This window comes from Mustela nivalis (genome assembly GCF_964662115.1).
Source record: "Mustela nivalis genome assembly, chromosome: X".
In the NCBI taxonomy this organism is placed as follows: domain Eukaryota; kingdom Metazoa; phylum Chordata; class Mammalia; order Carnivora; family Mustelidae; genus Mustela; species Mustela nivalis.
Window position 1 is genome coordinate 127,092,445 of NC_139040.1, and position 25,992 is coordinate 127,118,436.

General features: G+C 49.4%; 2 protein-coding genes across 7 annotated transcripts in view; one reads left to right on the forward strand and one right to left on the reverse strand.

The window, feature by feature from the left end:
• SHROOM2 (shroom family member 2) overlaps positions 1-11,210 on the reverse strand; it is a 133,390-nt gene extending 122,180 nt beyond the window's left edge. For both annotated transcript variants that reach the window (XM_082717127.1, XM_082717126.1), the window contains exon 1: positions 10,885-11,210. In XM_082717127.1, the coding sequence (XP_082573253.1) occupies positions 10,885-11,049 (165 nt within the window). In that variant the 5' untranslated portion in view covers positions 11,050-11,210. The remainder of the gene's footprint in view (positions 1-10,884) is intronic.
• Positions 11,211-11,370: 160 nt separating this feature from the next.
• Positions 11,371-23,843, forward strand: LOC309856235 (uncharacterized protein). 5 transcript variants are annotated; one of them, XR_014307108.1, is made up of 6 exons: positions 11,371-11,853; positions 12,331-12,432; positions 12,578-12,761; positions 15,406-15,451; positions 22,105-23,109; positions 23,564-23,843. XR_014307108.1 is itself a non-coding variant. In XM_082717134.1 (5 exons), the coding sequence occupies exons 1-5, from the start codon at positions 11,758-11,760 to the stop codon at positions 21,000-21,002; spliced, it is 561 nt and encodes a 186-aa protein (XP_082573260.1). In that variant the 5' UTR covers positions 11,371-11,757; the 3' UTR covers positions 21,003-21,845. The 5 variants fall into 5 exon arrangements, 2 of the variants coding, with proteins under 2 accessions (XP_082573260.1, XP_082573261.1); XR_014307109.1 differs by lacking the exon at positions 23,564-23,843 and adding an exon at positions 14,747-14,820 and having other exon boundaries at positions 22,105-23,354; XR_014307110.1 differs by lacking the exons at positions 15,406-15,451; positions 23,564-23,843 and adding an exon at positions 14,747-14,820 and having other exon boundaries at positions 22,105-23,354.
• The last annotated feature ends 2,149 nt before the right edge of the window (positions 23,844-25,992 follow it).

Here is a 25,992-nt window from a genome sequence, read left to right on the forward strand (position 1 = left end):
TGATAAGGGCAGCCCTGCTAATGAAGACTTAATGTGTAACCCTCCTGGCCAACGTCTTCTGCACCTGAAGCATGGCGGTTTAGGAAAGGGCGATTCAAGTAGGAGGAAGGTGGGAGCCCTGACATCACACCAGCGGCCGGGCCCCTGCCCTGTCCTCCGGCCAGCCCTACCCAAGCGCTAATTACCTAGACTGGGGATTCTCCTGCCTCTGCCTTCCCTCTCCCTGGCTTCCAGGCAATCATCTACAGGGAGGAGAAGGCAAGGCGGGTGAAAATTAAATTACCGTCTGAGAGGAAAAGCTGAGGTGGAAGGAAGCCAAAACGATGGCAGGCAGGCCTCGTATGTAATAAAGGTGCGGGGAAGAAGCCCGTGCTAGTGCTAATTGGGTGCCCGCAGTGATGCTTTCTGCGAGGTCCATCATCTTTCCCTCCCATACGCATGGAAGCTGTCACATACTCGGTCTCCTACAGCCAGGTGTATTTGTGAGAAGGAAAACTGTGATTTCAGTTGCTAGAATGGCCTCTCACAGAGAGTGTGATCCCAGGAACGTGTAAGGGCTCACGCGCAGCACGGGCTCACTGCTCGCGGAGTCCCCATGTCCGGGGGGGGGGGGGGGGCAATCCTGCCGCGGGCAGCTGCCTCCTCCGCCCTCCAGGGACCTGCGCTGACCGGGTTCTGCCCGAGGCCCACCTCTGCTCCAGACAGCCAGAAGAGGGAAGGGGAGGGCAGGCTGCAACCGCAGACACCACCTCCCCTGCGTCTGATGGGGCAGAGCCGTCACAAGGTCGCGCCCAGCAGTGCAAAGCTGGGAAACGCAGTCCCGCCGGTCGTGCGGGAGGAGGAGAATTGGACCACTGCGGTGAGCAGACGGCGCCCCGGCAAGGCCTCCAACTGCCGCAGAATGGAGCAGTCCCAAAACAGAGCCTCCTGTCGTTGGGATCCTCAGCCTTCATCTTTCCTACTACTTGCACTTCCCAAGGCACTTTGCTAAAATCCTGTTTTTCTGAATATCACATTGATCTGAAAGAGCTACCCTTCGTTAGTATCAGGAAAACGAGAAACACTATTAATAAAAACAAAAAACAAAACCCTGATAGATGGGGCACCCGGCTGGCTCAGTCAGTGAAGTGTGAGAATCTTGATCTCAGGCTCCTGAGTTCGAGCCCCATGCTAGGTATAGGATTACTCAAAAATTAAATCTTAAAAAAAAATTATGGAAAAGAAGAAACAATCGCTTCCAGTGTGGTGTAAAGAGCACAACCAATGTATCATTGTTGGGCAATAGATGTGCATTTTAATTAAATGCCTTCCTTCAAACACCATACTGAACTACCAAAATCAGTAACAGAATCCTCACGAGACAATTAACATGTTGCCACACAAAATCTAGATTAAAGTCTTTCCACAGTGAATTGGTGGTTCAAATTTTTTAAAAGATTTTATTTTCAAGTAACTTTTATACCTAACACAGGACTCGAACTCACAACCCTGAGATCAGGAGTTACATGCTCCACTGACTGAGCAATCCAGGCCCCCCAGTTTTCCAACCCCCCCCCTTTTTAGGATTTTATCTATTTATTTGTCAGAGATTGGGAGAGCGGGTGTGAGGGAGCACAAGCAGGGGAAGGGGCAGAGGGAGAAGCAGGCTCCCTGCCAAAGAGGGACCATCACGACCTGAGCCAAAGGCAGCCCTTTACACAATAGAGCCACTAAGGAGCCCCACAGTCGTCCAATTCTTTTTTTTTTTTTTTTTTAAGATTTTATTTATTTATTTGACAGAGATCACAAGTAGGCAGAGAGAGAGAGAGGGAAGCAGGCTCCCCACTGAGCAGAGAGCTGGATGTGGGACTTGTCCCTGGACCCTGGGATCATGACCTGAGCTGAAGGCAGAGGCTTAACCCACTGAGCCACCCAGGCGCCCCTAGTTGCCCAATTCTCAATGAAACAGAATTAAATAGTGCAGAGGGAGGAAGGGGAGAAGATAAGGAATCTAAATTTCCTACAGCTAGTTTTATATTTCACCTCCTATAATTCCTATGATATTGTAACAGAATAGGAACGACCCTGGTTTGACAGGCTGAGGATTGGAGACTGAAAAGGGTAACAACAGAGTCAAGATCCAGCCTGAAACACAAGCATTGCCGCTTAACGCCAGTGACAACCTTCCCCACACACTGGAACCTCTGAGGCTATCATACGGCGGGCAGTGGCGACCACTCCCACTGGGCTGATCACAGCAGGCATCCCCTGAACTGGCGTACCTCACAGCAGCCTTCAAATCTGTCCTATACTGGAAACTCAATTCCAGTCGAGGTAAGAGTTACCGTCTGACAAAGACAGGATGGTCCCAGAAAGAAATCTCGAAGCTATGGCCTTACAGGACTCCCTAGGGAAGCCGCCTCAGCGGCCCTCAGCCACACGCCTGCAGCTCCCAAAGAACGCTTGGGTCACCTACTCTTAAATACTGCCAACGACAAGGGTCACGAGACATTCAAGGACAGCCTTCAACAGGGAAGAGAAAAGCCCAAACAAAAAAGCAGCAGAGCTCAGAAACTCAATCTATGCAGAAAGAAGACTTCAAAAAAAAAAAAAAAAAAAAGGCAGCTTAATTATCCTCAATTAATAATCCTATCTTCTTTAAAAGAAGAACCCTGAAATAAGATCAGTAAGAGATAAAAAAGGAACATTTGGAACAACAAAAACTTTGGAATTTGAAAAAAACAGCATACATTTAAAACTCAATGTAAGGTCTGAAAGCTAAGGCTATAGAAAACTCCCCAAAAGAACAAAAATATGGGGCGCCTGGGTGGCTCAGTCGGTTAAGCATCTGACTTCAGCTCAGATCATGATCCTGGGGTCCTGGGATCGAGCCCTGCTTCCAGCCCTGTGTCCAGCCCCTGAAGTGTCCAAGGTCGAGCCCCATGGGCTCAGGGGAGAGTCTGCTTCTTCCTCTCCCTATGCCCTTCTCCCTGATTACATTCTCTCTCAAATAAATAAAATCTTTAAAAGAAAGAAAAAAATAAAAAGAAATGAAATATAAGTCAGAAAAAATGAGCACCAGTCCAAAGAGCAAGAAACACGAAGGCCTGCTGTCCCCACAGCAATCCTGAGCATTGATGGGGAGAACGAGCTCAACAGAAACTTCTCCACCAAACGATCCATTCACTGTGCAGATAAAACGCCGTTTTCAGAGAGAGAAGGTTGTTAAAGCCTACCCCCTGTGTGTTGGAATATATTAAAAGATTTTTCACAATTGGGGAGGATTTGGAGGCTGAGTCAACGAGAAGTGTGGAAGAAATAAAGCAAAGAAACAAGAACCTTGGTGATTGGAAAACTTGCACAGAAAAATAACCAGTTTGTACCACCAGGCTCAGCATCGATAGCACTGGCCGTCAAAATAATGCAAACACCGAATACTGTTAACTCTGTGGTTCTCAAAGGGGGTGATTTTGCCCCCCCCCCCAAAGAGACATGTGGTAATGTCCAGAGTCAGGTTTGGTTGTCACAACTAGAGGTCAGGGAAGCTGCTCATCTTACAATGCACAGAGCAGCCCCCCCAAACAAAGAGTTGCACTTGACCCTTAAGCAACACAGGGGTTAGGGGCACTGATGCCTCATGCAGTCAGAAATAAGTACGTAACTTTTGACTCCCTCGAAGCTTAACTACTAATAGGTGACCGTTGGCTGGAAGCCTGTTAACATGACCTTGGCATGTTTCATGTATTATTACATACCATATTCTTACCATGAAGATAGCTAGAAAAAAGAAAGTATGATTAAGAAAATCATAAAGAGGGGCTCCTGGCTGGCTCAGTCAGTAGAATGTGCGACTCTTGACCAGAGGGTTGTGAGTTTGAACCCTGTGCTGAGTGTAGAGATTACTTAAAAATAAAATTGGAGGGGTGGTGCTGGGTGGCTCAGTGGGTTAGGCCTCTTCCTTCGGCTTGATCTCAGGGTCCTGGAATTGAGCCCCGCATGGGCTCTCTGCTCAGCAGAGAGCCTGCTTCCCCGTCTTTCTCTGTCTACTTGAGATTTCTCCCTCTCTCTGTCAAATAAATAAATAAAATCTTTATAAAATAAAATAAAGTAAAATTAGAAAAACATAAAGAAAACCATAAGGAAAAGCTATCTATAGTACTTTATTGTATTTATTGGAGAAAAAAAAAAAAAAACCATATGTAAATGGACCTGCATAGTTCAAACCCATGTTGTTCAAGGCTAAACTGTATTTGACCCACAATGTCAGTGGAGCTCAAGTTAAAAAACCCTCTTCTAACCAAAGATTCTAACTTCAGATTTGAAGTGTGGGGTGGATGGTGGGCAGGTGCAGAAAAAGGCTAACTCCTAGTTTCCCTTGTGGTGGGAAAGCAACAGTCAGGAACAAACAGAAGTAGCAGCAGCAGAGAATGTATGCAAATGTCAGAAGCCGGCAGCTTTATAAAAAGCTTCCGTCGCTGTCTCCAGGGAAGGGGAAATGGCAGTGGGGAGCTGTTGGTATGATAACAGGTCCCGAAGAACTATTTGATTATTTACACTGTGCCAGAACCACTTTGATATAAATGAAAACAAAACTCAAAAAGATACACTAATATTTTGTTCCTTTCCTTCCACAGTAAGTAAAAATGTTGCCTTGACAGCACACAGAATCTACCAGGCCTGGAATATTATTTGCCTTTGATGTGAACGTGTTAGTCCGCTCCGGCCAAGAGAGAGAGAGAATCCCAACCCTGCCCAGCGGGTCTGAAGCACAGTTCTCCCTTCCCCATCCCAGACGTGGAAAACGGTCCCTGACAATGCCCTTGGGATTTAAAAAGAAGAACCCAGGTTAAAAATTGTTACTGTTCTGCTACAATTCAGAAAATCCTGCCCAGAACCATCATATTTGTTTGAACCTGAAACTAGATTAGTCCAATTATTTTTTTTACCCTATTGTCTTTTTAAGACACATTCCCCAAAGAGAAGCCATAACATTCGCATCAGTAAACAGAAAAGGCTCCATCTACCGCAAGACAATGCAGACTTTTGTTCCAAAAAGGTAACAGAAAAACAATTCTTCCCGAACATAGCAATGTTAGATGCTGCTTCTGTTTTAATAAGACCAAAGAGAGTAACATGGGACCCTCAGCTCTTTCAAAGTCCTTCATGTGAGCACAAGTTTTTAGCTTGGAACAGGGCAGCTGGCAGAATTTCTCCTCCAAGTGTTGCCCCACTCCTGACCACAGTGTTTCAAAGGAAAAGAAGACTTGAATAAAAAGTCCATTTAGCCTTTCAATCCTTAAATTATCTTGCTGAATGTTTACAGGGCTCCCTGTGTACAAGAAGAAAAGCCCCAAAGAGGCCCTAAGGAATCCACAAACCCAGGTGTATTTGCATTCAGACACAAAACAGCTTTGGCAAGAGGGCAACTCCAAGCTGCTTTCCAAATAGACAAACCAGCCCTTTCCCAGCAGGGGGCCCAGCTACGTGGCAGTGGCCGTGGCCGTTAGAGAGAAAGGTAAGTTAAGGAATCCCAGTTCACTGAGACAAGGTGAAAACGACTATTTTTAAGAACACTTCATTATCATGCTATGCTACATTTAGCTCTCCAGCAAACCAGCTTTCTTTTTCCAAAAGACTAATGTCAGGACACGTCAGGAAATACAACTGCATCGGGAAGTGCAAATCCAACATGGTGTGGAAGTGTGGCGCACGGCTTACGGTCACCGCTTTAACCGCACAGAAGCCCACATGGGGGTTTACAGATGATGCTCCGGCTCAACTGACATCTAGAAGAATCCTCGACCGACTGAACCTCACAGGCACCAGACCCGGCGGGGTGATGTCACACTGCCCGACCTCCCACTCCGGCCCCCAGCGCACCTGCGGAGGGCCAAGGAAGAAGTGGACCGCCTGTGGGAGGCAGAGACTGGGACAGGGTGACACAGACACCAGGGAGCGACAGCTGGCAGACCAATGGAAAGGGCTTTCAGCACATGCAAAAGAAAACGCACCTCTTTTTTGTTTTTGTTTAACCATACTAATGATTCTGAACATACAAATGAGTCTTCAGAATTACAGTTATCTCAACAACGCCAGTCGGCCGCTGGCCTCAGCAAGTGTCGGGGCTCTCCCCGCCAGGAGCTGCCACAGCCACCAGCACACCCCCGGTCCACGGGGTCCCAGCCTCGGTGGGCAGTCAGCCGTCCAGGATCCTGGAGTGCACACACTGTCGGGCTTTCACACAGAGATCGAGCAAGAGCTACAGACAAGGACACATCTGCCAGCTCCAAATCCCCTGCTGCGTTCATCACATCCCTTGTTTTCAAAATCTTTACTGATCTCTGACAAAGAACTCGGCTGTTGGGGACAAATACCAACAGGTGAGGACAATAACGGGTCCTGACCAAGGCTGCGACTAGCTCCAGGCTCTGAGGTCACCTATGACAGCGACTCAGCCAGGTCCTGTAAAATGGAGCCCCTGTTTGAGCCATTAAGGAAGGGACCTCCTTCCTCCTCCGATGGTGCCCAGCGCCTCCCACCCCCACCCACACCAAGGGCCAGTCTCTGCGCTGGGCCTTGGCCGTCAGGAGCTCTGGCTAATGGTTACACAGGACATTTGCCACCTGGCTGTGTAACCTCCATTCAAAATATGTGCCCTGATTCCCTTCCACCCCACCCTCAGTATCCAACTAGAAAGGACATTTAAGGACTTTGTCTCCTATCCAGAGAAACGTTTAAATGGCCTGAAAGCCCCCAAGCGGGAGAGTCAGGCTGGGGGCATCTCAAGCCACAGCCCCCCTGTCCTGCTCTAGGACAGCAGTGTTCCTCACAGGCAACCCCAAAGTCAGCGGCTGCCCGAAGGAGCCACCCATGGGACCACACCAGGCCCAAAGTAACATCTTCCTTGGCGCTGCTGGCGAGGCTCTGGCATTCTTCAGGGAGGGACTTGGCGAAAAGGAGGGTCTGGAGCTTCATTCCTTCCCCCTTGAAGAAACATTCCTCGGACGGCAGGGGGCCTACTGACACCCGGCTGGTGCACAGAATGCTCCCTAACGAATCCCTAAGGGCTCATTTGAAATTCTAGGCCCTCCAGTGACATTTTAGAGATCAGCCCCCCCCCCCACCACTGATGTTTCTTTCACGTTTGCTGAATCGATGGAGAAAGGAACAGCGACCACATCCATCCATAGTATCTGATTATCCGGGTCCCGGACTAAACCCACATCAAAATGAGGCCTTGGAAATACTAAGCAGTCAAAATCTTTGTGGCCTCTTAGGACACCGACATCCCTTGGGCTCACTCTGGGACAGGAGCACGGAGAAACAGCAACATCGTGTTCTGTAGCCCCAGTAAAATGTCAAAAGAGAAGCCAGCGTGAAGGTGCTGAGCAGATAGAAATCTGGGTGCCACCTCTCAGCAGAGGTCTGGTGGGACTTCACACATGCACTTCAAATTCCAAGAATGCCACTCCTGGGAGGGTAAGTATCCCTTTCGACTTCAAAACTAGACCCAAAGAAAAGACCGTCCTTACCCAACGGCCCCACTGAAGGCTCATAAAACACAGCACTCAGGAGTTCCAGCTTCATTTCCTTTCTCCTGCTACAAAAATGCAGATGAAGCAAGTATTTGTTTGAGTTTTACTATGTAAATAAAGCCTATTATCAGGGTCAGCACTTGGGAAGAAAACAACCCCTCAGGAAAACCTTTCAAAAGGCCAGTGTCTTCACAAAGAAAAATTAACTTGAGTTTTAAAAGCTAAAATCCTTTTAAAAACTAAAGTGCTGACACCGTTAATCTAACAAGGCCAATTTGGCCCGCAGGTAACACCTGACAGACTCTGGAGACTTTTGTTGGCTGTCACAGCTGGTGTGGGGGTACCGGGGGCATCAAGTGAGTGAGTGGGGCTAGGGAATGCTTCTAAGATCCTACAAAGCACAAAACACCCCCCCCCCCAACAGAGAATGATGCAGACGAGCAAATCAGTAGTGCCAAAATTGAGAAATCCTCCCGATGGATGTGATACAGTTACTTCACACGACACTGCAAGTGTTTGCAGGGGACAGCAGATGGAACCGAGTAGAGGGGAAGTGGGGACATTTGGGATCAAGAGCTGGTCCTTGGAAGCCTTCTCATGACCTGCCAGGTTTGTGACCTCAGCGCACGTCATTTCACTTCCCTTTGCTTTAGCTGTTGCATCTATAAAATGGGCTGATAAAATTTCTTGATCTGTAGATCACGGGTTAAATCAGCCTTGTTCTTGGCATTGCTTACAGTTCTAAGATGTGCACCCTATGATGCTTCCAAGTCAGACCCCTATTATCATAAAGTGTGTCACCTTACAGTCATTCAAGCTACCCCACATCAGATTCTGTTACATAGAAAATGAGTTGTACAATTTCCCAGGGGTCTTATATACAAAATATTTAATTATGTTTTTTTAAGCCAAAAAAAAGTCCAATTTTTTTTTAAAAGCCCCCCAAAGTCCTATTGGAAAAATTATAATTTGAGTTCCACATAACAACAGCTGTTATAATGCGCCCCAAATATTTTTTAGTAGCTACCAAGAGAGAGTCAAAACTTGGATTAATCCAAATTCTGCAGGTGGAACAATTTTTCCTAGCCTCTATTCCAAAAGCGTATGCCCATTCTTTAAGCGATTCTAAATGGACACACTTTCCTTCACCCTTTTCTAATAATGTGACAGTTAATTACCAGCTGTTGGAGTGTAAGCAAGCATAATTGATCATTTAATCCAAGAGAAAAGACAGGCATGTGAAATAGTGCCAATTCCATGCAATGCGGAGTTCAAAATCTATAATACACACGTACATGAGTATTGATCTCTGCACACATATACAAGTGTACATGCAAACTCAGTACAGAAGGCCCAAACTACCCCGAGTCCTTTTCTAAACCAATCAAAGAAATCACCAAGTTCCAGTCACTTTGCAGCATCTTGAGAAAATAGCAGCAGTTTAAGGAACGGATGTACGGGCCTCTTAGAGAAGAACCCCAAACATTTTTATTCCTGCAAAATTCTACAACTCCATCTGGAAAGGCAGAGAGAGCACTTACGCTGGTAGTAGCCTACCCACAAGCAACTTATCCAAAGAAAAACAAAACAAAATAAACAAACAGACCAAAACACCTTAGTAAGTACCATGAAAGCCAACCAGCAGGCCAAATCAGGAGGCGAAGGGCCTCACATGCCCCCAAAAGGCCCTGATACGTGTTTTCTGGGTTTTACTGCCCACCTACCACACTCTAGACTGGGAAGAACAGGAGTTCACAGAGTGAACAGGAGGCCACTAGGATGTTTAGAACCTGGAGTACCCAAAGAAAGGAGGAGGTGCTCTGGGATCTACTTCTCCAGCCTCTGGCTAAACAACTGAATTTCAGAGTTTAAAATGACCTGCAACTTTCTTATATGGAGTAAAGACAGAAGGCACGGTTTCACCTTAACTAATGTTTTGCAACTTATTCCTTCATTTGTAATAAGTCTGAGCAAGATACATTGAATTGTGTGTACACCTCTTTTTAAAGGAAATACATGAAGCGCTAAGGGTGTTAGTAATTTACCTGCTATCTTTTAAACTTTTACTATCAGGAATGTCCTCTAAAACCTTTATTAAAAAGGCACAGGGTAATACACTTTAGTACACATATACGCAGAAAACTAACCTCCCTGGGCAAGCTGGACACACTTTGCTCACCATCTTTTCAAAGAACCCAATTTGTTAATGGGTTACACATTAAACTTATAGCAACGACAGCCTCTTTCCCCAGTCAGTGCACATCTAAACAAGCCTCCCCTCAGAGTCTCTGGTTTTGTGAATACAAAAATGATAGAAAATACAGAACAGAAAAGTTTGGTATCTCATTCGCTACCTCGCACAACAAAGCCACACCACTTCCCAAATTCACGGGTGGGGTGAGTTAGGAGTGATCTTACACTTTCCTCCCGGTAGTGAAGCAGGAAAGTAGGGGAAAAACCCGGCAAGTCACCTTCAAACTCCTGTAGTCCCCAAGAATTTCTACATTTTAAAGGGAACTTTGTCCCTAGGAAAAGCCTGGCCCAACCATCCCCAGAGAAACGGAGGCTTTTAACCAGAAGAAAACAGGATGATAGGTTTGTTGTTTTGTTTTCAGAGCTCTGTGCAAGTTCAGCTGGTCAATTTCAAGATCGATTGCTGTTTATATAATTCAAAGTCTAAAGCATCCACCTTCCCCTACCACAGACAACGCAAAACATTTCCTGATGAGACACATTAGAAACTTATTATTGGAGCTCAAATCCCCCTTTGAAAAAGGACACTGAAAGTTTCAGTACGTGTCTGCAGGTCCCAGAGCGCCATGGATCTAGGGCTGGAAGCCGAAAGTCAGTAAATATTGATGGGCTGATGGGAATTGAGAAGCTGAGTTGGCGACAGCTGCTCGTCTGGGTTTCCTAGTGATAAGGGAACGGACTGGTTTAAGGGGGTGCAGAACCAAGGGCCTACGGTGACAAACACAGGTGGGGACGGTTCTGTCCACCCCCCTGGCACGTGGGACTGTTCCTTGGGCAGCCCCCAGGTCAGTCCCACAGGTGCAGACCGCCGCCGGCAAAGCCGGGAGTGACAGGGGACCCAGCCAGGCCCCTTCTCGAAGGGGGAGGGGAGGGGACCCGGAACAGGAGCCATTTAAACTCTATGCGGCGCTGGGAATCAGCCGCCGCAGAGCAGCCGGAACCACGCACCTTTGCGTGTCCTGGGGACCCCGTCCCCGCAGGTGACCCAGGCACACTAAGGCCCCCGGATTGGGGACACGATTGGCCCGCTCCTCCGGCGCACCCCCACACCCAACGAGATCCTCCGCCCCGCGCCGACCTCAGGGCTGTCATCGTGAGGGTCCCGCGGCCGCCTCACCTTGGTGATGACCAGCGGCTCGCCGTGCTCGCGGCCGCCCTTCAGGGTGAAGCCCCACGGGGCGCCGCCGCTCAGCTGCACCTCCACCAAGCGCCCGCCGTCGGGCGCCCGCGCCTCGGCCTCGGCCGGGCGCTCCGGCCGCGCGCGGGGCTCGGCGCCCTCCATGGCTCGGGACGCGGAGCGCGGAGGCGGCGCGGCCGCTCAGCCCCCAGGGCCCGTCCGGCCTGCGCCCATGCACTCGGGGAGCCCCGGCCAGCCGACGGCGAGGGAGGGTTAGGGCGCTCCTGCCGGCGCCGCCGCCGCCGGCCACCGGCAAACTTGCGCGGCAACTTGGGAGGAAAGTGCCGGCCGGGGCCAGGGAGGGAGCTGGGCGCGGGCGGCGCGGCGCGCGGGGGAGGGCGGGCCGGGGAGGGGCGGGGCGGGCGCGCTCGGGGGCTCGGGCTGCACGGCGAGCTGGGGGCGGGGCGCGCTCTGGGCTCCCGGGGGCTGCCCGGAGGCTGGGAGGGGCGGGAGGAGGCGCTCGCAGAGCCCGCGCGGCCTCCAGGGGATAGAGCGGCGAGAGGCCCTCGGGGCAGGGGCGTACGCTCGGGGGGTCTCATCTGAGGGGCCTGGAGGGGGCACGCACTCGGCACCCGTGCGGCGGGCCGGGGAGGGGCGTGCGCGCTCGGGACTGCCCCACTGGTCACTCAGAGGGTGGGAGGGGGCGAGGGCCGGCGCGCGGTCCGGCGCGCACACGAACCTGAGCGGCTCGCCGGATACGGGAGCGCGCTCCGCCTCCGCCCCCGCCCCTGTTGCCCGGAGGGTGGGAGTGGGCGGGGCACGCGCTCGGACCACGCGCGGAGCTGCGGGGTCTGGGGGCGGTTGGGGACCGCGATGCGATGTCCGGCCCTTTCACCCGCGCCAGCGCCGGGCGGCCCTGGGAGGCTCGGGCGCGCCAACCGTCCGCTCCGGGAGGCCGAGTCCCGGCAGGTGAGGTGGCGGAAGCGCCCGCGCGGGGCGGGCAGGGGCGGGGCGGGCGGGCGGCGGGCCGAGTCCCCGGCGCCCTCCATCTTGGAGCGCGCGACCGGCCCTGCGCCCCCGCCTTTGTTCGCGCGGACCGCGGGCTGCCGGAGGCCGCCCAGGTGAGACCGGAAGCGCGGCGGGCGGCCCGCACGGGTCCGCGTGCCGCCAGCCTGTTCTGGCACCGACGCGCTTTGCCCCCAGGCCCGGGCTGGGGGGGGCGGTGTCCCGCGTACCCTCCACGCACCCGAACTGCTCCGGCCCCCCGCGAGAGCCGCCTCCGCCGCGCGGCCGGGGACAAAGCGCTGGCCATAGGAGGGTGCTCCGAAAGTCGCGGCAGAGGGGATGGCGCCTGACCTGTTCCATGAAAGACTAACCATCCTCCAATTCCCTGCTGCGGCGCGCCCCGCAGATGAGGAATCGGCTGCTTCTTGGCTCTTCCTATAGTTCCGGTCCAGGGAGTGTTTGCGTTCAGTCCGAGTTCTCACTTTGGTGGAGCAGTGCCACGAGGTCTTCCTGCCCCACGTCTGCGTTACCTGCAAAGGAGAGGTGGGGGTCCGGAATTACTGGAAGGGTGTGCCACCTATGCCTGCCCCTTTTCAGTTTATGTAAACGTTCGGTGTGAAGAAATATCCGCACTGCTGGGTATTCGCACGCTTTGCCCCAAAACCACAATCCTTTATTTCGTTTGTAGTTAACGGAGCTGGATGCTGGTGATCGCCGGTTTCTTCAAAGCAGCTCCTCCGGGGACTTTGATCAGGTGAATGGGCCGCAAGAGAAAGCTCGGAGACCACTGGACAGAAAGAGTGCGGGGTTCCAGTCCTCGTTAAGGAGGGGCAAAGAGTCGCAACTCTGGTCTCTCTGCCTTCAGTGGTCAGGTGAGGGATTTCCATTCTGTGGTTGGACCCGTTTGTGTCTCACCCGGGGTGCAAACTTCACTGGGCACTTGTCGTGGCTCTGAGCACTGGTTACTGCCCATGAGTAATTCCAAAGCTACGGTGCCCACAGTGTTTCCAGTCGGGGAATGACGTGAGTTTTTTTCTTCGTAAACAGAGACTTAAGAAGGGTGCCTGTTAGAATCCACCTTAAGCTATCTTCACTGTCGTGGGCATGCGGGTCTACACACATTGATTAAATTGCACGGACCTGAATACACAAGAGTGCGCGTAAAATGAGGAAATGGAAATAAGCTTCGTAGATGGTGTCAGTGTTCATATTCTGACTGTGAGATGCAGGTGCGGAGTATGTCCCTGTATTCTTTTCAAAACCACAATGAATCTGTAACTATCTTGATAAAAGTTGAATTAAAAATCTGGACAGACATGAGAAACCCAAAGGGAAAGGACCATACAAATGCACCTAGAAGTTTTTTGGAAGTTCCCTGCTTCCAAAACAGCTCTCCCACCCCTGCCTGGTGGTATTAACTGAAATCTCAGATCTTAACTGGGGCTGCAATTCAGACCAGGAGTCACCAAAGCATTGTCTCCTTAAATCACAGCTAGAGTCATCTGTAGTGTTTTATGTTGGTTATTCAAGATTAGCTATCTGCCACTTAAAGAAGTTCTAGTGTTCATTCCTCAAACGTAGGTGGTTTACATTTCTCCTTACTAAATTATCATTTTCCTGGTTTTTTTCTTAATCTTCACAGTAGACATTTCTCCCAGCTTAGCGTTATTTGAATATTCATAAGGCTGTTTATATGGATGTTAATAAATACACCGGAAGGGACTGGACCAAATCTGTGTGCTCTGTTTTGAGGTAGATGCCCTCCTCTCATACCTTGTCACATTCTTTCACTGACACTTTTGGGATTATGTAGCTGAGCATACCTACTATCTCACCTAGATTTCTGTATCATATCCATTATATCCTTTTTAGACACCGTCATGTATCTTGGAAAATACCGATAGCTTGTGACCGAAAAGCATTGCCCCAGTGTATTAACCCTGCTCCCCTTTTGAAAGTGTTCAGAAAGACACCAAACCAGTGTGGACTTAGAGTGATGATGGCTTTCTTTTCTGAGAACTCCACTCAGCCAGATTTTCCACGGATATATATTTATCAACATCTAGCTTTTTCTTTTGGAAAGCCAGGGCCAGGTAGCTTCTGGATATTCTCAGCTTCTCGCATCTTGGACATTCAGCTTCATTGCTCTGAAGACCCCAGGGTGAGCATATTCTCTTGAGGACCTGCAGAGCACGACCCTGTGACCATCTGTACCTCGGCATTCCGTAGCCTTGGGTACATAAACCGCATTTTCAGATCTGAGGCTTACTTCCCTTGATAAAAGAGGAGATAGGTGAAATTAAAGGGAGTTCTTTCAGGCACCTGGCTGGCCCAGTCCATAGAGCGTGCATGACTCTTTATCTCCGTTGTGAGTTCAAGCCCCGTGTTGGGTGTGGAGATTACTTAAAAGTAAAGGTAGTTCTTTCACTTCATCAATGGTGAATGAAGCCATCAATGAATAGAAAGCAGATTGAACCAACTTTTCAGAGATTTAATCAGTGGCTAATCCTTTTTATGAAATAGAGTTCAAATTACCTTAGTTTTTTGTTCTAGGGAGAAAAGGGATTTATAATTAGAAAATGTCCTGGAGGATGGGGTTCCAAAATTTTGCCTTTACCTTTGAAATTAGTAACTCAGGATAATCAAGCTTTCTAGAACATCTGTGGCAATTTTTGAAAAGGCAAGTTTAGCCGTTTTCTACTTAAGCCTCTGTGTACGTGAGTTGGGGTCCCTATGAATTTAGATGGTGGAGAGTCCATCCAGATGAGAGAGCACACAGGTGAGCTAAAGGAAAACATCGGCTGAGTGGCTTGCTCCTTCATCGCCATCACCATTGTCATCATCTCGGTTTCTACAGGTGATTAGTGGAAACACGGATATTTCACTTAACTGCAGATCTGGGCCCAGTGCCAGAAGCTGAATGCTGCACAGGTGCGCCCCATCCCCTCTCTCTCTCTCACCTCTGGGGGATTTTACTCTCGCTGTTAGGATATTTACAGATTTCTCAGGAGAGACTTCTCTCTGTGCAAGAACGGGAAACTGCAGGGACTTTCCTCATAGCTGGCACCGTTGTCCTCTCCGTGGACTGTACGTTGTGAGATTGCATCCTTGCACCCAGCCTTTAGTTGAGGAAGCAAGAACTAGCAACCGGATAGATAGTGACCACACTCATAGGGAACCTGCCTTGGACCAAGTACATGACGTAAATGGACTCTGGTCCAGAGCTTCTTGGAGCATGCGTCACCCCATTTTACAGAGGAAGAGACTGAGTGCCAGAGGGGCTTAACACCCTGCTAGAGGTGGCTGAGCTCAGTCTTAAGAAGGACTCCTTCTGGGACGCCTGGGTGGCTCAGTTGGTTAAGCAGCTGCCTTCGGCTCAGGTCATGAGCCTGCTTCTCCCTCTGCCTCTGCCTGCCATTCTGTCTGCCTGTGCTCGCTTTCTCCCCCCCGCCCTCTCTGATAAATAAATAAAATCTTTAAAAAAAAAAAAAAGAAGGACTCCTTCTTCCCTTGCAGGGACCAGTGCCAGGCTGGATGTGGCGGGACAGTTGTCACTGAGCCAGTGAGTGGGCTTTCCTCTGTAGGACATTTAGACAGTGAGCCTCCTTTTGAGGTTCCCTTGATCCCCAAACAAAGGCTGAAGCCTCCTGTGTGGAAATTTTGCCTATAAAACTGAATGTTAATTTAGGTTTGGTTGAGTTCCAGTCCTGTTTCCTTGGAGACCTGTCTTTAAATTATACGTAGGGGCGTCTGGGTTGCTCAGTAGGTTGAGTTTCTGACTCTTGATCTCATCTCAGGTCTTAATCTTAAAGAAATATATATGTATATAATAATAATACTTTTCAAATTGGGAATACTTAGCCACTGTTTTAAAAGTGTTTATATTTTAAAATGCAGTTTGAAGAGCGCCTGGGTGGCTCAGTTGGCTAAGCATCCAGCTCTTGATTTTGGCTCAGGTCGTGATCTCAGGGTCATGAGATCGAGACCCGCATTGGGCTCTGTGCTCAGTGCAGAGTCTGCTTGAGATTCTCTCTCCTCCCCCGTCCCTCCCTCCCCTCGTCCCTTCTGCTGCCTCCTGCTCCTCACGCCCTCTCTCAAATTAACAGAATCTTTAAAATGTAGTTTTAGAAAGCCACTGGCTATTTTGCACTTTTTATTTCTTTGTAAAGTAGCCAACAAGTACTTCTTGAGCACTTTTAACTTGCTCAGCACTGGGGAGTGGTCGCTAAGGAATGTGAGGATGCAGGAAATATGAAACATCAAGTCTAGCCAGTGAAGAAACTAGAACAGGAAGAAAAAACAATCAGAGTACAGTTACGTGCAAAATGACTTGAACTGTAAAAGTGCCAGCAGGAGAGAAACCAAAGTAGAGAAGAAAATAAAAACAAGTGACCACAACCATAGGTGAACTTTCTAAATTTTTCTTTTCTTTTCTTTTTTAATTGTGGAAATTTCAAATGGACACAAAAGCAAGAAGTCTTGTTTCATCCCCCCCTGCCTCCCCCTCAAGTATTTCAAAACACATCCAGGATAGAACGGCTGAGCTGTCTTGGAGGTGGAGAGGAAGTGGAGCCAGGAGTTCGCTGGGTGGGGATCCTGTGAGCAGAGGAATGTTCTTTATAGGGAAGTTGAAAGCATCAGGACAAAAAGGCTGAGACCTTGTTAAGGAATGCCCCAGTCCTGCTCCTTGGGAGTCTGTGCTGGGCCTTCACTTCCCCGTCCTGGGGAGTGTGCACCCCTTAGGCGTTGGGGGAGTGACTGGGGGCAGGGGGCTGCTATGTGGAGATTGTGACAGGAGAGCAGATGAGAGGCAGTTATGAGGGCAGGTTGAAATGAGAAATGCCCGTGGGATACCCTATGAATTTTCTAAGACTATTGTAACAAGTTAACATAAGCTGCTTAAGGCCCATTTTTTTTCCTTCCCAGAGGCCAGAAGTCTGAAATCAAGGTGTCAGCAGGGCCATACCCCTTCAGAGGCTCTAGGGGAGAATGTGTTCCCTGCTCCTTCCAGGGTTTGGTGGCCACTGGCATTCCTGGGTTTGTGATCCCATCAGTGCAGCCTTTGCCTCTGTGGTCACCTGGCCTTCTCTTCTGCCTGGGTCCGGTCTCCCTCTGTCACCTCCCTGTGTTGCTCTCTTATAAGGTCACTGTGATTGCCTTTAGGGCCCACCTGGAAAACAAGGATGCTCTCTTCATCTCAGAATCCTTAATTCAATCCTGTGTGCAAAGACCCCTTTCCCAAGTAAGGTCCCATTTGCAGGTTCCAGGGTTTAGGACCTGTTATCTTTGGGGAGCGTTAGTCATCTTACTGCAGATAGGCCGGTGGAAATCACTGGGGTGTTGCAGGACGGTGAAGGGTCTCCTGTCCTTAGTTTGGAAGCATTGTGGCTAAAGTGCCGCTGTTCCTGCTGGTAGTTCAAGGGCTCATGGGAGCCACAGATCTGCCAGTCCCGAGGTCGGGGGGTGGGGTGGGGTGGGGAGAAGGCTTGTCCCACCCTCAAGCCAAGTGAAAACTGCTCCCAGGAGTCCCTCGTAAAGATTTGGGGTATCTACAGGACAGAGGCTGGGATCTCACTCTTGGGTGGCATTTCTGGAAGTGCCATTGATTACTGTTCCTTGTGCAGACATGCACAGAGGGCAGCAGAGGGACAGAGGGCTCAGCATGTGTGTGCGCCCTCCCAGTCCACCCGGAGAATGTTGCCACATACCCGATTTTCCTGAAATTGACCAGCTTAGGGGGCAAACTCTGGCCTGAGCCAGGACTACTACTCAGGCTGACAGGTCCCATTTGCCCAGATCCAAGCAGGGATTTTCAGTGGTGACTTCTTTGCAAGAGGCAACAGTTATACTTAGGGAATGGGTAGTGGGGGGCATAAATCATCTGTTATCATCATAGTTTGTGAGATGTAATCAAGGTCTCAAGGTCTGAGTAGCTCCCTTAGTCATGCAGATGTGTAGGCCCCCAAGTCTAGCTCTCATTTCTCTCTCCCTGGGGTGCCTGTATGAGGTGGGGGATGTTGCTTTCTGAAGAAGCCAGGGGTTTCTGGGAGGGTAGAGATCAACAGGTTAACCCTGTTCCGAAACTCAAAAAAAAATTTTTTTTTAAAGATTTTATTTATTTATTTATTTGTCAGAGAGAGAGAGAGAGAGAGGGAGTGCGCGAGCGAGCGAGCGCACAGGCAGGCAAAGGGGCAGCAGAGGCAGAGGGAGAAGCAGGCTCCCGGCTGAGCAAGGAGCCAGATGCGGGGCTCCATCACAGGACGCCGGGATCACGACCAGAGCCGAAGGCAGAGGCTTTAACCAACTGAGCCACCCAGGCGTCCCCGAACTCAAAATTTTAAGGAGAGTTGATGAGAGGAGGAAAAGCGGGGTAAAACGGAGTTCCATGTGTGGGCCGTGTCAGCCACCCTCCATGGGAGCTGAGGTCAGAGGCAGAGTGCTGGCTGCCAGAGATCAGAGCTCAGAGCAGGGCCTGGCGTACACCGAGGGAATGGGAGTTTTGACACCAGCCCGGCAACCTCACCTTCATTTAAAACATTGTATCTGGGGAAGATTCTTTTCAAATCTCAAACACCTTCCCTGACCCAGCCTTCTTATATTTGCCAAGGACATTGCAGGATAGAAATATGATACCTGAGTCCCAGATACTGTCTGAGTGGTTCTAGTGAAAGCCAACACAGCAGTTTTCAAGCAGCAAAAAATAAGTCTGTGTGTGAGATTTCAAGACATCCTTGGACATACTCTCTTTCCAAATACAGCATAAACCTCCCTTGCTATGATATCGTGTGTGTGTGATTGTGGAATGTCTTTTTATTTTGGACTCCACATTTTGAGAGAGAAAAACCCAGAGTAGGGACGCCTGGGTGATTCAGTCTGTTAAGCATCTACCTTTGGCTCAGATCATGATCCCAGGGTCCTGGGATTGAGCCCTGTGGGACTCCCTGCTCAGCGGGGAGCCTGCTTCTCCCTCTGCCTCTGCCGCTCCCCCTGCTTGTGCTCTCTCGCTTGCTCTCTCTCTCTCTCAAATAAATCTTTAAAAAAAAGAAAAAGAAATACCTGTTACTTCTGCGAGGCTCTCAGAGAAAGCACAGGGGACTTGGATCTTTGTAACAAGGTCCTTCACAGGGGTACCTAGGTGGCTCAGTGGGTTAAAGCCTCTGCCTTCGGCTTAGGTCATTATCCCAGGTTCTGGGATCGAGCCCTGCATCGGGCTCTCTGCTCAGCAGGGAGCCTGCTTCCGGCTCTCTCTCTGCCTGCCTCTCTGCCTACTTGTGATCTCTGTCAAATAAATAAAATCCTAAAAAATAAAAAACAAGGTCCTTTGCAATGCCTAGGCAGCCCCTCCAGGAGCACACTTGGGGGGCAGTGGCATAAAATAACAGCAGCCAGGGAAGTCACACGCTGCGGAGCTCAGTAAATGTTCCTGCGTTCCCTCCCTCTCACCTGCCAACATGGCCGCAGCCACACAGACATGGAGAAAGGGGCCATCTGTACTTCCTTAGAGCTGGGATAATTCAGCTGTGGGAAGGAGGGGCCTGGAAACGGAAGCCACTGCGTCTTTGGTGTTGGAGGGACTGTTGATTCGGGTGCGGGAAATTCCGTCGCTGGCCACGGGCCAGAATACTTGTTTCAATTGAATCTTTTCACCTGAACTTCAAGGAATGTAGACGTCTTTGCCCAGCAGCAGAAATAACAGGAAGGACCAGAAGCCGGCTGGCTGAAGGGTGTTAAGAGTTTTTACTACAATGCACAGATGTCTTCCAGGCAGACATGGGAAGTTTCTAAACACTTTATTGGTCGGGATGGTTCCTCTTGCGTAATTATACATGTTGGAAGGGCCACAGGAAATACTGTGTGATTAACTTCAAAAGTAAATTCTGTTGGAACAATCTGAGGTTTCCAGAGAGGTTGCAGAGGTACTGCACGGAGCCCCTGCGTCCCCTTGACCCAGTCTGTTTCTGGTCACTGAATTCCTGTTTGAATTTCCCCAGCTGGCACGTGCGTGTCCTCTTTTCGGTCCGCAGGGCTCCACTGTGCACTTAGTTTCATGGCCCCTTTGGTCTCCATCATCCCTTCGTTTTCGTGACCTGGAAGTTTTGAGGAGGACTGGCCAGGTGTTTTGCAGAATGTCCCCCAATTTAGGCTTGTCTGATGTTTTCTTGTGACTAGACTGGGTTATGGGTTTGGGGGAAAACACGTACACAGATGATATGGCCTTCTCCGCACACCACGTCACGGACTCTGGACAACTACATGGCTTGTCGCTTGTGACTGTCACCTTATTACATGGGAAAGGAGGTGGCTTCCAGGTTTCTCACTGTCAAGCTACAGCAAGAATTTTCCCTTTCCTGGCTAACTCTTTTAACAGCTTGGGTTTGGGGCACCTGGTGGCTCAGTCCGTTAGCGCCTGCCTTTGGCTCAGGTCGTGATCCCTGCTGGGATGGAGCCCCACAACAGGCTTCTTGCTCCGCGGGGAGTCTGCTTCTCCCTCTCCCCTGCACTCACGCTCTCTCACGCTCGCTCAATCTCAAAAATAAATAAAATCTTAAAAAACAAAAACCCAAGAACTTGGGTTTGACAATGCATGGGTGTTCTGTGGGAAGTCACACTGATTCTGTGGTATTGACCACATTCATACCTGGACAGGCTATCCTTAAGACCAAATAAAGATGCTTGATTAAGTCAACGTAAAGCACATTGAGAGCAATGGAGTAATTGTGAAAGAAACCTTACAGCTTGCAAAGGCAAAAATGTGTAGGGTTTGGGCCGCTAAGAATCAATTTCTGATTCCTGTGATGGACTAAAGACATGTCCTAAGTTTGGGAAACTCGGGGTATACACATGGTTTCCTCTGGATGTTCAACCAGGGGCAATGCAGTGAAACCCAAAAATACGGCAGGGGGAGAGCCATTGCATTTAAATGATCAGAGTCCCCTCAGAGGACCGGCGGACCCCCGTTTTCTATGTTAATGTCTTTCAGCCCTTCTGAAACTGACACACGTGCCGTAGCGTGGGTAGCAGACAGATGTTTCCGCAGCGTTCACGGCCAGGTTGACGTAAGGGTATATTATCTCCCAGCACACTGTGTTTCTAACCACACGCCGAACCCTTGAGGTTAATGTGGGTTTCCTATTCCCTGCCCGTGGCCACTCGAGTACCAGTGAAGCAGTCATTTCAAAATTAGCCCACGTCTGAGTGTGTTTCTTTCTTTTTATTAAATATCCGCAATTGACACTCTCATGTAGATGAAAGCCGCAGAGCATGTAATAGTCCTCCCAGAAATGATCGTCCTCTCGTTTCGCTGTATCAGTATAATGTGCTGCAAAAGAAACCTCAGATTTGATCCAAGTTTGAAATAGGTGACATGTACCCATATGTGTACATCCTCAGCCGCCCCCCGCCATACTTCCTTGCAAAGTGCAGTTATGGTCTCATGACTTCAAATTTGGCCACCTGTGACCTGCCTCCAGCTTCTCAAACACCGACTCCTACTTGCTTCAGAGTGGTGGGGTGAGAAGACGTCTTTCCGTGGTCCGACTGGTTCGTAGCCGGTCGTGGCTGACTGTTCATTCCGGTTCCCCTCCAGAGGAAGTGCTTATGGTGTAGTCTGCCTGGATTTGATTGTCACTTCTACGGCCTCCATGACCTTAGACAAGTTTCCTCACCTCCTCTGGTGCCTTAGGTGTAAAAACAAGATAAAAAGCTGAGCCACAGGGTGGAGGTGAGAGTTAAGCAAGACCTTGAGTACTTAGTACTGTGGGTTGGGGAAGGCAGTGAGGTAGTACTAATGCTAGATGATTTAACTTTCTCTTCTCAGAACACAGACCCCACCCCTGTCTCCCACAGCACAGTCTGGTCTCCTCTCTTCTCCGGCGGAGACCACATAGCTCAGACTCAGTCTGCCTGTTGCAGAACTGGAGATGTGCTCTTAGACACTCTTTCTCAATCTGTGAATTCCTGTGTTTCTGTCAGAGGAAAGAGCAAGGTTCCTTCAAGCCAAGACTCTCCTGGTTTCGTCAGGGGAAGTCCGTACTCTACCTGGCAGCAACCACAGAGCAGGCTCCTTGGGCTCTACACCTGGGTTCAAAACCCATGCATTGTGTGGGGTGTGGCGGATAGAGAAGGGGGTTCAATGTCAAGGTGTAAGCCACAGCAACTCTTTTTACTCTCTTAAAGCTTTATAGCCAATCCTGAGCATTTTTGTTTGTTCTCCAGGGTCAAATTGAGCAAATTTAGTTGTGGATGGAGGGCGAAGTCATCTTTCCAGCCCGCTAACACATTCCGTGAGCTCCAGTGGGCAGCCTTGCGGCTCTCTGAGGAAGGAAGCCCTCAGGTGGCCAACACTCATTCAGCCAACGCTCTTGGAGTGCCTGGGCAACCAGACCTTCCTACGATTTGAGGTGCCCACCCGAAGGATTTGAGGACTGCCCTTCCTGGTTGCCTGACAGGAGTGGGTGCTCCATTGTTCTTGTGTGGTCAGATAACCCTGAGGGGTCGCTGTGGTGGACAAACATCAGGATGCCCTCCCAGGGCACCCCGCCTGCTGGCAGCCACACTCTGTGTATTCCTTCCATTGGGTGCGAGCAGGACCCATGATCCACTTCGAAGCCATAGGATGCGGCAGAGGTGACGGGACATCCGCTTGGTGATTATGTCGCAAAACATTGTGACTCTCACTTGGTGGATTCTTTTTGCTGACTTGAACGAATGAAGCTACCTTACTGGAAGCTGCCTCGTGGTGAGACTCACGTGCCAAGGAATGGAAGGTGGCCCCCGGCCAACAGTCCATGAAGAGTGAAAACTCGTCACTGAACATGGAAGCATGTGCTTGGAAACCAACGTTTCCCCGCTTGAGCCTTTAGGTGAGACTAGCCTAGTCAGCATCTTAATTGTAGCTGTTGAGAGATCACAAAGCGGGAGACCCAGCTAACCCACACCTGGACTCTGAAGCCACAGAAACTGAGAAAATAAGTGTGTTGTTGATTTCCCATCTGGCACGTAAGGATTTTACACTCACCGCTTCAGCCTAACAACCAAAACCTGAACGAGCCAAAAAATCATCTCTTCGTAGATCTGTTAGTGAAGCGAGGTCACAGAACAAACTGTGGTGCGCCCCCCCCCCCCCCGCCCCGGCAACTGAAAGGACAGGCAGATGCAACAGCCACAGCTTCCTGAAGCTGACACCCATTGGCTGAATCTTCTACAGGAATCGCTGCGGAGGTAGGAAAGTGTGAACTGTAACTGACTGGCTGCTGGAGGCTCAGTGTAGACGTCCCCACGCTTTTGTGAGTTTCACCTCCTGGGGCTCTACCAGGTTCTCCCAGTGAAGACTGGAGAAAAGATTGCTTGGGCGTCCTGCAGAGAGGGGAGAAGGGCCATTTTTAAGTCTGCCGGAGCATTCTGTTGTTCTGAGCAGGACCTACCCTCAGGAGAAACTTGACCCTAACCACCCTGAGGGAAGGAAATCCCCAACCCCAGTCTCCTGAGGTCCTGGTGGGGGACACAACAAAGAGTCATTTACGAAGTTCACAGCCACAGACTTACTACAAGACTGAGACCTAATCATAAATTGCCTCTCCTCCCCGTCACCTCCTGACGACCCCACTAACGGTCTGTTTATCCCGATTCTTTCTACCCAGCACATTATGATATGTCCAGACTTTTTTTTTTTAAGGGAGTGAGGAGCAGATTGGGGAGAGAGAGTCTTACGCGGGCTCCACAGCCAGCGAGGAGCCTGGGGTGGGGTGGGGCTCAGTTTCACAACCCGAATATCGACCTGAGCTAAAACCAAGAATCAGCCCCTTGAGCCGTCCAGGCGCCCCCATGTCCAGCTTTAAACAAAGAGCTGCCAGGCATGCTAAAAGACAATAAACACAGTTTGAAAAGACAAAGCAAGCATCTGCTCTGTACTTGGGGATGTTGGAATAAATGTCTGTTGCTTTCGGCTGCTATAATTGGGTCATTTGTTACGTAGTGTGGATTACTACAACCACAACCATTTCTGCAAGTCCTGTGGGATGGAACCCAAGTCACCCTTCACAGGACTTCCCTTGACAGCAAATCTGTGCTTGGTCCCCCTTTCAGGATCACATGGTTCTGCCCCTTCCTGCCTTTCCCTGGAAACTTCCCCATGCATCCTCACCTCGGGGTCTGCGTGACAGGTTCCAGCCGCTCCCACAGATACCTGCTGCCATCTTTGCGCACGTGTGCGATGTCAAATCTTTCTATGCATCTTGCATCCTTAGACGCTAAGACTGCACATCAAACTTCAGAAACTGTCCCTCCTGGTTTCTAACCAGCTAGTTCTTTGGGGTTTTTAAAAATGACTTTATTTATGGATTTGAGAGAAAGTGAGAGAGCACAAGCAGGAGGAGTAGCTGAGGGAGAAGCAGGCTTCCTGCTGAGCAGGGAGCCCGACATTGGGATGGATCCCAGGACCTTGGGATAATGACCTGAGCTGAAGGCAGACGCATAAGCAATGGAGCTACCTGGGCACCCCAGTCTTGTCCTTTTTTTTTTTTTAACTTGGAGATAAGACATTCAAGAACATGTATACAGTCAAGACATAATTTCAAATTGGAATGGATTTACTAACTTTTGATTGGATAAGTCATTTCCAATCGTGATTTTAAAAGCACAGATACAGCTTTTTTAAAGTCCAATTTGGTTGCCAGTCAAGGCACTTGTTAAGAGATTAAGAGATAATCTTGAGTGTGCCTTTAATGTATGTGTGTGTGTACTTTGAAAGCCACTCCAAAGACAGATTTATGTAAAAGAATTTGCCTTTAATTGCCCTTGTGTGTTTGTCAATTGAATTCAAATACACAGCTGAGCACTGGACCTCAAATTTATTACATTCTTCTTTTGGGCATTAGAAATAGTCATTAAAAAGAATTTTCTCTTTTTGAGTTGAAAGGCCTGAATGTCAGCATCTAGAATCCAGTGAATTGAGCTGAAAAGCTAGTATTCCTAATTATAAAGAGTGATACAGAAATGTCTTCAGACATGTAAATGCAAGGGTAATTGTTTCTTACATGAAGAATTGTAGAATTACTTCTGCTTGCATGCACATCCCAAAAAAGCATATAAAATGCTGCTATGGATGGAAAACACTGCCCTTGACTTAACTCACCACCGAACTGTCCTTACTAGTTCATGGCCTGTCCATTTACCTGTGGCTCCATTCTTTCAGTTACTAAAACTTTTATTTTAAAATTTTCTTTATTTATTTGAAAGAGAAAACACAAGCAGGGGAAGTGGCAGTGGGAGAAGGAGAAGCAGACTCCCCGCTGAGCAGGGAGCCTAACATGGGGCTCTATTCCAGAACCCTGAGATCATGACCTGAACCAAAGGCAGCCAGGCAGCTGAGCCACCCAGCTACTCCTAAATATTTATTTTAAAATCATAGTGTTTGCGGGGCGCCTGGGTGGCTCAGTGGGTTGGGCTGCTGCCTTCGGCTCGGGTCATGATCTCGGGGTCCTGGGATCGAGCCCCGTGTTGGGCTCTCTGCTCCGCGGGGAGCCTGCTTCCCTCTCTCTCTCTCTCTCTCTCTCTCTGCCTGCCTCTCTGCCTACTTGTGATCTCTGTCTGTCAAATAAATAAATAAAATCTTTAAAAAAATAAAATAAAATCATAGTGTTCGCTACTCATCTCACAACAGGTTCACATACATTTTTGTTTTCCTTTTTCCTGGGTGTTCAATCATCAGTGTCAGTTACAGCTTTCTCTATAGTTGCAGCAATTCTCTACAATTGCTTTTGGTACATTTATGGCATCACACTGTTCACAAACAGTTGTATTTTCTTTGCAGAATGGCTGTGCTCCAGCACGTCTAGCTGTGACTTGAAAAGTCAGGGACGCTTGGGGGGCTCCGTTGGTTGAACGTCTGTCTGCCTTTGGCTTGGGTCAGGATCCCAGAGCCCTGGGATCAAGTCCCGCATTGGGCTCCTTGCTCAGCAGGGAGTCTGCTTCTCCTTCTCCCACTGCCACTTCCCCTGCTTGTGTTTTCTCTTTCAAATAAATAAAGAAAAATTTAAAATAAAAGTTTTAGTAACTGAAAGAATGGAGCCACAGGTAAATGGACAGGCCATGAACTAGTAAGGA